Source organism: Anser cygnoides, chromosome 21 (genome assembly GCF_040182565.1).
Source record: "Anser cygnoides isolate HZ-2024a breed goose chromosome 21, Taihu_goose_T2T_genome, whole genome shotgun sequence".
Lineage (NCBI taxonomy): Eukaryota > Metazoa > Chordata > Aves > Anseriformes > Anatidae > Anser > Anser cygnoides.
The window spans coordinates 5,216,868-5,231,323 of NC_089893.1; the positions used below are offsets into that span (position 1 = coordinate 5,216,868).

At 53.6% G+C, this 14,456-nt stretch overlaps 1 protein-coding gene across 3 annotated transcripts in view; it reads left to right on the forward strand.

The window, feature by feature from the left end:
- GRIK4 (glutamate ionotropic receptor kainate type subunit 4) overlaps positions 1-14,456 on the forward strand; it is a 170,424-nt gene that overhangs the window by 119,194 nt on the left and 36,774 nt on the right. For all 3 annotated transcript variants that reach the window (XR_010826147.1, XM_066981111.1, XM_048063409.2), the window contains 3 exons: positions 193-358; positions 4,045-4,223; positions 7,025-7,078. Coding sequence is in view for 2 of the 3 variants with exons in the window: in XM_066981111.1 (XP_066837212.1) it covers positions 193-358; positions 4,045-4,223; positions 7,025-7,078 (399 nt within the window). In the remaining variant the exon portion in view is untranslated. The remainder of the gene's footprint in view (positions 1-192; positions 359-4,044; positions 4,224-7,024; positions 7,079-14,456) is intronic.

Consider the following 14,456-nt stretch of genomic DNA (forward strand, 5'->3'; position numbering starts at 1 on the left):
TATTTTCCTCTGCTCCTGCACAGATCCCACCCTCCTCTCCTCACTCCAGCGATGCTTCTGCGGTTTTATTGGGACATTTCACTTTCTGCATGCTGTGCGTTTCACACCTAAGGTCCTTTATGGTAGATTTACTTGTTTTGATTTCTTGTTTCCCTCTCTAATTATATTCCCTTTCCCCTCCTCCCCACTTAGGTTCCTCACTTCAGAGTGGCACCGGAGGAGTTCCTGAAGCTGCAGCTCCAGCGCTTCACCACGCTCAACCTCCACCCCAGCAACACCGACATCAGCGTGGCCGTGGCAGGAATCCTGAATTTCTTTAACTGCACCACCGCCTGCCTCATCTGCGCCAAAGCTGAATGTAAGTCATCCCCAGGCGGGGCTAGCAGCCCCCCTGCTCCTGGTTGCCCTTTTTCTCCGTCTCCCTTTGCATGCTCGGTGCTCGTTGGAGAAAGACCGGGGTGGCTGGTGTGTGACGGCTGCAGGGCTATGCTGCCTCGCTGCCGTGCAAGGTTTTGTAGCAGGGGCTCTTCAGGCAGAGCAGCCTGAAACAAGGCAGACCCTCCCCCAGGGCACGTTTTCTACCCTGGTGCCCTGTGGAGGTGTTTGTTGGAGGAGGAAAGGGCATGGGGAAGAGACTCTCCTGCCTTCTGTTTGACTATCTGTGGAGTGTTTTGCTTGCACAGATGGGTTTGGGGGAAAAAAAGAGCCTTAAGCTTGTTTCTGGAGATTATTCTAGGCAATTTTTCACTTTTTTGAAATATCTCTCTCCCAAACCCACGTGCAGTTTGTGGCCTAAAAGCAGGACTTGATTAATAGCCTCTACACCGCACACCCTCTTGGGCTCTGTAGCCATACATCTGCTGGTAATTGTGCATCTGGATGCTGGAGTGTTCACCTCAGCGAGCCCGGATTCATCTCTGCATAACTCTCCCAGCATGGCAGGAGCAAGCTCTGCATCCCAGTGCTTCGAGCAAAGCGTGTCCTGTGCCTCTGGAAAGTCAGCGTGCGGGCACGTAGCTGGTGTGGGTAGCCCAGCCCATTTTGCTTTTAATTTCAGGTAGCCAGATTCATTAGCACTAGAGTTTACCTTACCAGCCTAGACAGGGACTTAAAGGGTGTGCGTAGATCCAACGAGAGCCCTGGAGTGCTGGCAAGAGCTTAGCAATCTCCGATGGTGGGGCTGAGTATCTAGGAGAGGCAGCATCCTTCCTAAATTGGGACAGGCAGACTTCACACCGCCAGCTGGGCTAGTGGCACACTGTTGTGGCAGATTCCTGCACAGGGACAGAAGGAGTAAGACAGTGTTTGCCTTTTCTTTTTGCTTTATGAACCGAGGAGATGACATCCTCAGCATGTGTAATCATTAAATTGCTTTTTGCTAGGCATGCTCAGGTTTTACCCAAGCAGAGGACCTGACCCAAATCCTGCAATTAAAATAATTCAAATAGTCTTCTGCGTTACATTTAGCGCTGGATTTTTTCATTGTGGAGCCCTAACCTTAAGAAAAAAGGAAGAAAAGAAAAAAGGAAGAAAAGAAAAAAGGAAGAAAAAAAGAGGGAAGAAAAGATAATTGGGTGTCCCGACCTGCTGTGCAGCCTGCTCTCAGTCCTGCCCTTGCTGCTGCCAGGCACAGAGCACACACGCACACCAGCTCGTTGCCCTTCTCCCCAGTTACCTGCAAAAAAAAACCAAAACCCACAGGTGTCTCCCTTTGAATGCAGCCTGGTGTTAATGTGGTTCTTCATTTAACTGGATCAGAACCTCTGTTGGCAATTGCTTGCATTAGGTTATCACCCTTTTAATTGAATCACTTTATTTTCCTCTGGTGTTCCTGGGTAAACGTAGGATGTGCTGCGCAGCCCAGCTCCAGGGGAGCAGTGGGATGGGTGCCTTTCATGCCAGTGCCTCCTGCTCCTTGTGCTCGGCAAGGACCTTATCTGAGCTAGGATTGAAGCACAACTTGCTCTGACTGTCACAGAGTGCAAGAAAGGCAGAATCCAGCTTTGTGTAGGAGCACAAGCCCTCGTTTTCCCTTAGGACAAGCAGTGCTCCTAGGCACAGTCCTCAGACAACTGACTCGAGGCACTCTGGGCTTTCGGAAGGTTCCCCGGAGGCACATAAGGGAGTATAGGAGCTGTCTGCTCATCAGTGAGAGGATCTTGTTTTGAAGAATGTTATTATTTTAGCTCCCTGGAGGGAAAGTCGTAGCTGTTTTGGTTAAAGTACAAGGCTGTGTGATGGGACTCCTGGGTCCTATCCCGTCGTGCTCGTACTGTCACTGGAAGAAGTCGCATCCTTCCTCTGAGGACTGGTTGTCGTTTCTGCTGGCAGAAGCAGAAGATGACCCTCAAAGTCGACGGAGTTAGGCCAGCGTAAGTGTACCGCGGTGGTGAATAGAATAAGGCTGTGTGACTCCGGTTCTCTGGGGTGTGGAATAATTAGGTAGCTTGTGGATTGTCCTGACCTGGAAGGCTTTGTGCGATTCTACACAGTCCTCGGCCTGAAAAGTCAACCGCAGAGCGGCACCGGGGTGGATGCCTTCGTAAGAGCTACTTGGCAAGCTCTGACAGCCAAGGGGAGGGAATAACAGCCGGTGTTTAGGAACTGACCATCAGGGCCAAGGATTGCACCAGCAGAAACCCCACAAGCAGAACTGCAGCAGAGGCACCCTGGAGGAGCAGGTTTATCTGCAGGGAGTTTAGAGGTGGCTTGCTCTTTCCCCTCCAGCACCCCACCTGTTTTGTGAGGTTTCCATCCCCTCGTAAGCCAAACTGTGGTGTAAACCCAGCTGTGTCCTGCAGCTGCAGGGACCCCCACAGCAGCCCCTGGGACCCCAGGTCTGCCCCATATTTCTCACTTCTGCAGCACCAGGTCTTGCTGGGCCGAGCTGAGAGCAACTTCGGTGTTCACGGGGCTGCTGTTCGGAGCAACCTGTGCGATCCCTTGCAGAGGCGGGCTAAGGCGAAAACAAACCTTGCAGGAAGCAAATGTGTCATTCACGTGAGCCAGCACGCAGAGCAAGTAACCAGGTGAGGTCCAGGCTGTGCCCCCTGTGCACAGGGGGAGTTCGCCAGCTGCTGAGAAGGATCAAGAGGAGACGTGATCCAGAGAAGCTTTGGCTGCTGCTGAGACCCTTGCTGAGTTCCCACCTGCAGCTGGGGAAAATGCAAGAGGCAAAAGCATCGTAAAGAGTTCAGGGCACACTCAGCTTGCTGGAAACCTCTCGCTGTGAAGGAGAGGCTGCTTGGCTTGGATGGATGCCTGTTAGCACGCTGCTTTGTTACCTTGGGGAGGTGCTGGGAGCCCGTGAGAGCAGTGCTCTCCGCTATTACCACGTTGGGTCGGGTGGCTCCGTGTCCCCTGGGCTCCTGGTGAGGAAGGGGCAGGTGAGGAGCGGGGCTCTGACCCGAGCCTGGCCCCTCCATTGTCCCGGCCTGGCGCCTGCTCGTGGTTCTGCTCCTTGCATTTCCTTCAGCTCAGCTTTTCTCCTTCCTTTTGGGCCGTGTGGCCACGCTAGCTGTCTGTGCCTTGCTAATGATTAAATCCTGTGGCCTCCGGTCAATCAAAGTTGACAGAGGAGGTTATTTCCCGAGGAAAACCAGCAGCTGGCTGGAAGAGACAGATTCTATCAAATATTCTTTCTCCGCTAAGAAAAGCTGCAGCAGGAGCTTTGACGTCTTGTTAGACATCAAAGCAGCCATGCTGGAAGGAGCCCTTGCAGTGACCTCTCTGCAGGGAGAAACTTCAACCGGCCGTGCCGGAGGCGAGAAGGCAGAGGGCTGGGGGGGGCTGGAGGGGGCCAGGCCTCCCTGCTGCAGGTACTCACGTGGAGGGGCTCCATCCATCCTTCCCCGGTCCTTGCTGCCCCATGAAGGAGCCTGGGCTGCAGCCACCGGTCCTCTCCTTTGTCACGTGCAGCCACAGAGCTGCAGGGCTGCTTCCCAGCAGGAGTGATTGCGGGGCAGGGTCGAGGTGTGTTTGGAACCACGCCTAAAACATCCAGGTGTCTATTCATTTATTTTCTCCTCTCCCTTTTACTTGCAGGCCTTTTAAACCTAGAGAAATTGCTTCGCCAGTTCCTCATCTCCAAGGACACGCTCTCGGTCCGAATGCTGGATGACAGCCGGGACCCTACCCCTCTGCTGAAAGAGATCAGGGACGACAAAACAGCCACCATCATCGTGCACGCCAACGCTTCCATGTCCCACACCATTCTGCAGAAGGTGGGTGCCCACCAAGCGTCACGGCTGTCGGTGCTCCTGCTTCCAGCCAGCCAGAGACAGCGTGCGATGCACGAGCGAGCACGTGCAGGCGTTACCTGAAAAGGGCGTGTAAAAATGCCTGCAGTGACGCTGGAAATGTTCTCTGCTGAGAGAGGAGTTTGCCGCTGATGGAGTTTCTGGGGGAACTAATTTCCTCGTGCTTTTCAGGACTGTAGAAACAAAGGTTTGATTGCTCGCAGCCGGTGTGTTCGCTTTCTAGAAGCGGCGCCTGCCCGTGGCTCCTGGTGCCATCAAACAGCCCCGGAGGGCTGCTGAGTGCTGTGAAATTAGTCAATCAGTCCAATCGTTTTTCCTTTTTTTTTTTTTCCTCCAAATGTATTTCTAACTTTTTGCTTCCTCTTTGATTGTCTTATTAACCAAGATTTTATTTTAATCGTGTTTATTTTTAAATGGTCTCTTGCTGCAATTTTTAGCGTTTGTTTTGATAGCCTACTTCAAAATTGAGCAGTGGCTCCAGATGGAGCCTGAAGTTGTGTGTAGTTCCCCACATCCTGGAAGGAACAAGAAGTACTTCTTTGAATCAAGGCCGAATCCAAGCAACGGTGTCCCCCTTCCCTTTGGCTGCTGTTGCAGGCATTACCCATGGTGTCCTGGCCGTGTTATCAGGGCGCTTCAGCACCATCTCAGATTTATCCCTGATGACAGCCAGCTGAAAAAATTAGCGCTGTTTTATTATTCCCCCCCTAGCAGAAGATTTTTATTCTGCTTCTTGCAATTTTGCATTTCTAAATAGGCACTTTGGGGTATTCTGGAGGCACCTCCATGCCTTTTTTTTTTTTTTTTTTTTTTTTAATTTTTGGGGTGTTTTTTTTCCCTGGTCCCCATGTCAGTAGGGCAGGAGCCTGCTGCCCCCGTCCCTCCTGTTGCTGTAGTGACTTCCTGCAGGCACAGGGCAGCGCTCGGGCACCCGCAGCCTCCCTTCCCTGCTTGGGCATCCTCCTGCCACCACTGATGGAGATGTCAGAGACTGCCGCGATTTTTCAGCAGTTCAGTAAAACCTGGTGTAGTCTGCCCGGCCAGAGGATTGTAGGAGTGGGAGGCTGTAAATAACGGGCTTGTGATGCGGCATCACGAGCACCTGGGGAGGCTGGGAAGTGTTTTCTTTACGGAGCTGCAGCCGGAGCAGGGGCTGAGGAGCTGCGCCCTGCCCAAAGGTGACCGAAAGCAGGAGAAATGCGCCAGCGTTTTGGAAGCGCCATGTGGCGGAGCTGCCTCGGCAGAGCTGGCCTGCCTTTGGACGACGAGGGAAACGGCGATTTCTCATCTCACCCTCCACATATGGTCTGGAGACACATGGTTGCTTCCTCGATTACCAGCCTGGCCCGGCCGCCCACCTGGCCGCGGGCACGCCGAGCGGCTGGGAGCGCTGCCGCGGAGCCGCTTCGTGGCTGCCTTTGATTTTCTGCCCTTGAAATCAAACAGGCTGACTTCAAAGTAGGTCATGCAGCGCTGACATTATCGCTGTCCCCAGCAAGGAGGAAGGGAGGGACGTGGGTGCCACCTTTTATTGTGCAGGAGTTTCGAAACGAGGCAGGTTTTTTTTTGCAAAGCTGGCTGAACGCTTGCTGTGGGGTCGCGGTGCTCTTCTGGTGAAATGATTTTTTGCTGTGGCCGTTTTGGCCCCTGTTTGAAGGACACAGGGTGTCAGCGTGTGACTGACGGGCTGGGCACAGCCGGACCGAAGCCACCGTCGGTCCCTCCCTGCCTCCAGCGCCTCCGGGCGGTCTGGGGCGATGGGCAAACCTCCTCGCCAAGGTCCGGCAGCTGATTTGAGACCAGCTGTGCTTGGCAGCGAGACACAGGCTTTCGGGAGGATTTGCAGATTAATCCTGAGCATCTGTTCCAACAACCAACTCCTGGTCTAATGAGAACTTTGAATTTTGGAGAATAACTTCAACGATCTGGTCTGTGGTCTCCAGAAGAGATCATCTCACAGACAAACCCACGTCCTTCTCCCTGCATCCCCATACACTCTCACCCTCTTCTTTTCTGCTCCCGAGGCCATCACAACCCTTGTTAAATTCTGGAGAGCGGTTGGAGTTGCTAGGTTTCGTTCCTGTTAATTAATTTTCGGGACCGGAGCTCGAATCTGGCAGACGTACGTGGGGAAGGCACTGCTGGGATGACTGTGCTTTCTCTGCAATTCCACGGGAGCTTTTCCTGCCTCGCTCGCCGCGTCCCGGTGCTCGTAGCGAAAGGAGATGAGCGCTGAGCCCTTTCGGCTGCTGCGTGCCCTCGTTATGTTCAAAAATTACCTTAAAAAATTTCCCTCGTTAAGTTGATAATTGAAGAGGAGAAAAGTAGTACCAATTAACAGGGAAGCAAACCTCACCTAACCTCTCTTTCCTCAAAACGCGGCAAAACCAAGGGACGTAGCCCAGGGGCTCTGGAGGCTTCAGGATCCCACTCAGGGGGTTGGTACGGGCTGCTGGGAGGGGGACAGAAGCTGTTGCTCCCAGGGGCTTCCTCCTAGCAGGGTGTTTTTGTGGCGTGCCCCGAGGGCCCGTCGCGGGGTCCGGAGCTGCCAGGCAGCCCTGTGCAGGTGCGGAGAGGAGACCTCGAGGTAGGCTTGGTGCTGCTGGACTTAATTCCACGTTGTGCTGCTGTGTCCCAGCCATCCCGACACAGGGGGGAGGCAGCAGCGATAAGGACGGGAAAGGAAATGTGGCCCCGTGTCTGTGCTGGAGCTGAGATGGAAGATTGCCAGGCTCAGGTCTAATCTCCTTTCCTCTCCTTCGCAGGCGGCCGAGCTGGGAATGGCGTCTGCCTACTACACGTACATCTTCACTAATCTGGTAAGACGTTTTTCGCAGCTTTTCTCGGGCGTGCGTGTCGAGCCGTGTTAATGGGAGCTGATCTCCCGGACCCCGGGGAGCACGGGGAAGAGCTGCCTGCGTGCGGGGCGGCGGGGGCAGGAGCCGGGGGGGTCCCCACACAAACCCCGTTAGCTAAGGGGTGGGAGGTGAGAGCGCTGCTCCGTGCCGTGCAGCAGGGTTTGCGGATGCAAAAAGGGTTTGGGAGAGATGCGGTGAGATTTGGGGTCCACCAGGGGATGGGTGGCTCCTGGGTGGTTCTGGAAGGGGCACGCTGGAGGTGTGAGCACAGGATCCCGCTCCCTGCTCTGGGAGAAGAGCAGGATGCAGGATGGAGGAGGGATGGTGCTGTAAACGCGGAGAGGCAGAGCGGGCATGACTTCAGCACGGCCCCTGGTGACTCGGCTTTATAGCAGCTAATAACGCTAATGGGGGATTGTGTGGCCAAATCCCTGAGCACCGGGCAGAACAAGGAGTAATGGGCTTAGGAGGCAGCAGGGGGAAACCCAAAATAAACACCAGAGAAACTTCTGGTGCTGCAGCAGGCTCTCCGACGGGCTGCCAAGTGGTGGGGGGAGCGCTGCCCACGGCGAGAGCGGGACCTGCCCGGTGCTGCTGGTGGGGGCTGATGGCAACCGGAGCGCGCGGGACGGGCTGGATGATGAAGTGACGGTGCCTTCCAACCCCTGGTGATACTCATAGTCTCTAATTTCTATTAATATTTATGCCAGGGTGTGCTTGTGCCAGGAAAGCCGAGAGCTGAATCACGCTTTGTGTTTGGGTGGGAGACAGACGGGAGCGGATGGAGCCAAACGTGTGGGAAGGGGAGCTCGAGGGGAGGGGAGGGGAAGGGAGGGGGTGAAAGCCAAGGTAGCAATTGGGGTGGGATGGGGAAAGGTGTCAGAAAAGGCAAAAATACAAAAGAAGGGAAAATCCACGTTTCCTACCTGGACTAACATCATTCCGGTTCCTGCTCAGCACTCGATCCCTAGGTCCTGACCTTGCTCAGTACCAGCCCCGCAAGGAAGAGCTGCACTGCTCCGACTTATCCCCATGTAAACGCTCAGCACTGGGCAGGGAGGGATGGACCTGGGGGAGAGCTAAGCCCCGGGACCTGAAGATCGTTTATTTTAAGGCAGCAGCAGCTGCCCTGTGGTTTCTCACCCCTGCGCCACCCAGTGCAGCTGTACTGGTGGAGCTGGTAAGGACCAGGGTCTGCAGCCCACGTAACGCCTGCCCATCACACACTGCATGCCGGAGGCATACGGCATTGCAGGAAAAGATGCTAAATTTTGGTTAGCCGCAGTCACAGTGGGGCCTTAATCCATAATTTGGGCTTGTCAGTGCTACTATAGTAGACATAATCAGAGATTTCCGCTTGCACATCACCAGCACAATGGAGTCTGTATTCATGGATGCTGCTTGGACAATGGAAGTAACTACAGAAATTAAGCCCCCCGCTGCTTAATTAAGCTCATCGCCACACTAGTTTTGAGCATGGGTGTGATTAAGCATTTTCTTGGGGTTAAGAGGTGATGTTTGTCTTTGAAACCCATTCATCCAGTGTAATGAGGATATGAGGCAGGTGAGACAGAAACGGGCTCCGTTGCCATTTGCTCCCCCAGGATATTGTTCTGTTTCCCCTGCTTTATTTCACCACTTTATCCAAAAGACCAGCCCAGAGCAGAGCTAACGGAAATTTTGGCAGGGACTGCCGAAGAAGAAAGGTGACATCGGGCAAAACCTGGGCAGATGGGCGAGGTGGTTAAGGAAATTAGTAATATTTAAATGGGGACGAGAGACGGGAGCGAGCAATTTAGACTAATAAATCTGGAGGGATTATCAAGCCCCTAATGAACCCTCTGAGATTTTACAGTCACTGCCTAATAGAAAAGATAAAATCAGAGCGAGCTGCTGCGAGGGGGAGCAAGCAAGAAGATGGCTCTAAATGGGGAGAGAGCCCATCAGAAGGGGAACAGACGGTCTGCGCAGCATTAAGCTACCTGAAGATGGAGAAACAGGCCAAAAAAAGGATGGAAAAGGGGCGAAAACGCCGAATTAAACACCTGCCCCGCGGCACTAGAGGGAGGTTCTGTTCCTGTCTTCTGGCATTAATTTTATTTAACGAGCGTATCCCGGCCGGCAGCCAGTTCTCTGCGGAGCGCTGCGCGGAGGCAGGCGGCCGCGGTCCCTCTGCCACCAGCCCGTGGGGACAGGACCGGGGGTCCCAGGGGTCCCGGGGGTGCCATCGGTGCTCGGAGGGGAGGCAGAGCAAAGTGCGGGAGCGGCTGCCAGCCTTTGGCACGAGGCTGCGGGAGCAAACGAGGAGGAAGTCCTCAGCCCCCGGTGTGTTTCCATTGGAGCCGAGGCGAGCAGCCTGGTGTAAAAATATCCACGGGCTAATTTACCGCGTGCGAATTCATTATCAGCCGCCTTCAGCCAGCTCCGGGGACCCTTTCTGTCAGCAGCAGAAACTCCACAAATTTTCCTGGAGCCCAAATGAAACCCGCAGATCAGAGCAGGGCTGCTGCGTGCTCCTTCCCCTTGTCCATCATCTGTGTAGCGGGTGCTTTTGAGCCAGGGGGCGACCGAGCCCCCTTTTGTCCTCGTCCACCTTGTGGGATCTCACGGTTTGACCCGAGCTGGAGAACACCACTAGGTAACGTTTGAGGGGGGAAGGGTACAACTCGAAGCCCAACTGACAATTAGATTTATGATAATGCTGCTAATAAGGCCAGTGCATAGGTAAAGCAGTGCAGGCTGCTTTGAATTGGGGAAAAAGGAAAAAAAAAAAGTTTCTCCTGGTGCTAGAAATCCTGGAGACCAGCAGTGCAGAGCAGAAGGGGTGTTGGGTGCCTCCAAAATCCTGCGGTACAATTAATTCTTGTAGCTTGTTAATTCTCTGTAGCTTGTTGTTGTTTTTGTCTTTTTTTTTCCCCCCCTTTTTTTTTTTTCGGTATAACATATGGACCTCAGGCTGGGCTTAAATTTCAAAACATTTATCGAGGAGATTAGATGGAAATAATTGAAACAATTAAAATTATTACTGTAAGAAGGGAGGTGTAAAGGAGTTTTACTCGTGCTTTGAGTCAGGCGGTCTATTGAGTGGCTGCAGGTTTGTTCCCTGACAATATTGTGCGGAGGTGTTGTTGCTGATAAAACAGCTGCCGTATTCGATTTCCAGAGCCCAGATAAATCAGCTTGGCTTTGTTTATTTGTTTCCTATTGTTCCTTCTTTGTTAGTGATTTATAAAGAGGTTGCTCTTCATATAGGGCGAGTTTTCCAAAGCTGAATTGTCGCTCTGGATGCCCCGTTGGGACCGGCGAGGCAAGCAGCGTCCAAATGGCCCGGGAAATGTCACAAATTTCAGCTCCACCGCGGGCCGTGGTGCTCAGCCCCGCTGCACGAGGTTGGTGCAGGGATGCCAAAGCCATTTCTCCTTATTTTGGTTAGCATGAGAAGAGGAGGAGTTAGGCAAAGCACCGATCTGTGCCTCTCTGCGTCTCGCTGCCTGCCTGCGCTCCCTTTTACCTGTCTTGAGTCTTCCTTCTGCATTGTTCAGAGTGCTTTAGGAAGCCCAGCCCGTGTTTGATTTCCAGTTGTTGAGTAAATCATTCTCTCAGATACAGCCCAGGCCCTCCGCTGTGAGAGCAAACCTCTTTTTTTTTTTTCCTCCCTCCTCGTGCTTTCTCGTCCTGTTTGTCTCAGCCTCCCTACCCCGTTTCCACGCGCCGTCCTTTTCAGGCCCCGCGCTCCCACTTGACCCCTTCCTCTCTGAGCCTTTGTCACTCCTCAGCCCCAGGCTCCCTGCGGGGAAGCTGAAGTCAAGCGCTTCGCGCTAACGATGTGGGCAGCGCGCTTTCCTAAAGCGCTCTGTTTGAAGAGCAGCCTCCAAAATCTAACATCTCTCCTTGCATGAGGAGATAAAAGGCCCTTCCTTGCCAGCACACGGCTCCGATGCTTTTGTGATGCTTCAACTTCGGAAGAGCAACCAGATTATGTAGGGACGGCTCCCCTAAAGTGTCACCAAGTTCACCAAGATCCCGGTTCCCCTTTAACTACGTGAACAGCCGAATAACATGGTGAGCTGGGAAGGTCCTCCACATCCACTTATCCCCTCAAAAGGCCACGATTCGTTCCCGTGATGAGTGTTTTTTTTTTTTTTTCTTCCAGATAAATTGATTTTAACGCGTGGTCCATTACAAACTTACTGACTCTGCCGATAGTTTATAAATAAAGGGAGCCTTTCAAGAAAGCCATAAAATGCTTAACATAATATTGCCCACTTCAGTAAATAAATAAGTGTCTCAGAGGAGCTCAGGAATGATTAGCGCGCTCAGCAGCTCAGCCCCGAGGGCAGCAGGATGCAGAGTGCCAGCCGGGGAACTGCAATCGGTGTTCGGAGGGTGACAGCTTACTTAAGCACCCTTGCGATGGAAGTTTTGCCAGCGTGAGGTCTTAATAATAGAGAAATGGAAGCCTTGGCCCAGCGTTCTCCTTCCTATCCCACGTAAAAATAGAGGAGGAACAGTACAGCGTGTTCTGGAGCTCCTGGTGTAAATCAGCCTCTGTCAGGGGGCCGCATCCTTGGCCGGGACGGGGCTGAGCTCAGTGCAGGCAGCTGAGAGCACCACCGGGAGGCTCTGCTGCCGACCCCGGGCAGTGACAGCATCGGCGGGTCTCTGGGGCTGCTCACCAGCAGAGCCAAAACTCCAGCGAAATCCTACCAGTAATTAAGAGAGGAAGATAACCGCGTGCGTGGGTGTGAGCGGAGGGAGGGATGAAGGCATCTCGGTACCAGTGCAGTGAGCAAATCCTGGTTATTGCATGGGTTTGGGGTGAGGTGAGGTGGAAGTCTGCCCGGGTGGGTGAGAGCAGCAGCCAGGGAGGACCTGGGCAATATTCATGGGGTCTGCTTTGGTCCACGAGTGGGTCACTGAGGAGCAGATCTGGGAGGATGCTTCATTAAACTGCTTGAATTTAAGCGATGGCTTTGATGCTTTGCACCAAATTCGCTAATCCCCATCTCCTGGAGGCTGAGCCTTGCTGTCAGGTTTTTCACTGCTTGCTGTTTTTTTCTCGGCACCTCAGTTTCCCCCTCTGTACAATGGGCACAAAACCACCTGGCAGGTGCCTCTGGAGCGTTGCTGCTATCGCAGGGCCGGCACGAAGTGGGCACGGAGCGATGTGCCTGCGCCCCGCGGCTCTGTGCTCCTGACGGATCGGAGACGATCGCCTGTAAATCTCCCAGCCGTAACTCGCCACCGGTGACGCCACAAAACCCGAGCTCGTGGCTTTAAAATCATGAATTACCGAGCTTGGCCGGGTGGCTTTTATTAGGCAGGTTCTCCCAGTGATCTAAACGCTCGGGTCGCTCCCGAGGTTTTGTCTGCTGCCGTGAAGTGAGAAGGCAGGTCGAGTGCCGCATGCAGCACGCCAACCCAAGAGTGACTTCATCCTCTAATAACTCCTCCAGTGCCGTCTCCCAGGGAACCCCTTTGTATTCAATTAGCTAATGTGTGCCTAGTGCTTTGAAAATATGGAGTGCCATAGAATCGCTAAGTGTTGTTATTTAACGGCACATATTTAGTGGCTGCAGCCCTGTAGCAGAAGTCAGAAAATCTGCGCTGTAATTGCCTGGTGCTGCTGCAGACTTTGCTGTGATCTGAGCAAAGCCTGGGGACTTTTCTTCTATAAAAGTTCATTAATTTTGGCTGCGGACCTTCAGGGCCTGCTTTTTCTGCCGTCTCATGAAACAGGATATTGACTTCTGGTGGGTGCGCTGAAAAAACAGACTCGGAGAGGGGGGAGAATTCAGGCAGCCGGGGTTTGCGCATCTGAAATTAGGCTTGGAGGCATTTTTTTTATGGTCTTTGTGCCTCGAGTTGCGCTGGTGGCGTAAGGGAGCTGGTCCAAGATGGGGGGCAAAGTGCAGGTCAGGTATGGTGATTATTATGGGGTAAGGAGGGGAAAAATCATTGGGAGTAGAATAGAGGAGAGGAGAGAGGAGGAGAGGAGTGGAGTTGTTCTGTGTCAGCTCTGCTGTTGAAGATTCTTGCTGGCTTAGGTAAAAGCCATCTTCAATGTGTCCTGTTGTGTTGACCTCAATGAGCAATTCTGGGATCTGACACCAAATCCCTGTGCGCCCTCGATGGAGCCGTTTGCCTGTCTGAGCCTCGTTTCTAAAATACGAACCGTGTTTCTCTACCTCAGGCTGAAAAGGTAAACGTGCTAGCACCTGCGTGCAAGTACCTGGCAGGGGAGGCATCGAGGAGCGGTGCCACCAGCAGGATTTCCATCCCTGATCCTCACCGTGCTCGCTGCTTGCCAGGCAGCGTTAGGGGATGCTCCATGCCGTTGTGGGAACGCTGCTGGGAGGCACGGCGGGGCCGGCGGGTTGGGTGCCGAGCCCTGGGATCTGCTGGGAGGTGCAGCCCTTGAGCAACAAATGAGTTGGTGTTTGCAGAACGTGGGTTTGGAAGTGCCAGGCGTGCGGAATGACCCTGGGGGAAAGGGAAAAAAGGAACAGGGACAGAAGCTGTGCTGGCAGCTAGGGGGTGGCCGGATGCTCTTGCCCCTTTGCCCTCTGTTGCAAGCCTGACCTTACCAGAGCTGTCTGATCCCATCGCCAAAGAAGCATGTGCCCCAAGGATGGTTTGTCTGTCTCATTGCACAGGCAGCACGTGGTTTGTTTGCTCGTTTCTCACCTGGCCCCACAGAAACACTTGTGCACGTTTCATGGAAAAATACTTGGAAGAAGAGGGCTGGAGCTAGAGCAGGGGGGAGAGGCAGGAGCAGTGCAGGGACGGGGCTCGCCTCCCGTGGTCCCCGTGTGCTGCCGACAGTTGCTTTCTGAGCCGGGCTGCAGCAGAAATGGGCTTTTTCTGCAGCTGGAGTTTTGCCTAGAAGCAGACAGATGCAGAGAGAGGAGGCTGCAGGAAAAGAGAAGCTCGCGACGAGCATCCACCTCCAGCGCGAGCTGGGAAAAAGCTGATGTGAGGATTTACACCCAACAGATCCGGGGCTCTTCGGTGCACAGCATCTCGTTTTCCTTCTGCGTGCAGGGCACTCGGGAGGCCGCTCGCCCTGTGTGCACCGTTTGCCTCTCAGCTCTGCTGGGGGAGCCGTTGTTTTGCAGGGGCTCAGCGCAGCTCCTGCTGCTCCCTTTGCATCCAGGAGCTCCTCGGGCCCCGGTCCTCATTAGCCATCTGCCCTTGCTGCGCCGCTTGACAGGATGCCGTGGGTAAATGGATAACCTGTCAGCAAGGCAGGAGGATAATATCATTCAAATGAATCAATAGTTCACAGGCAATTTCATGTTACCTAACGTTAATGCGGTTGTGTCCAAAATGCACTTAA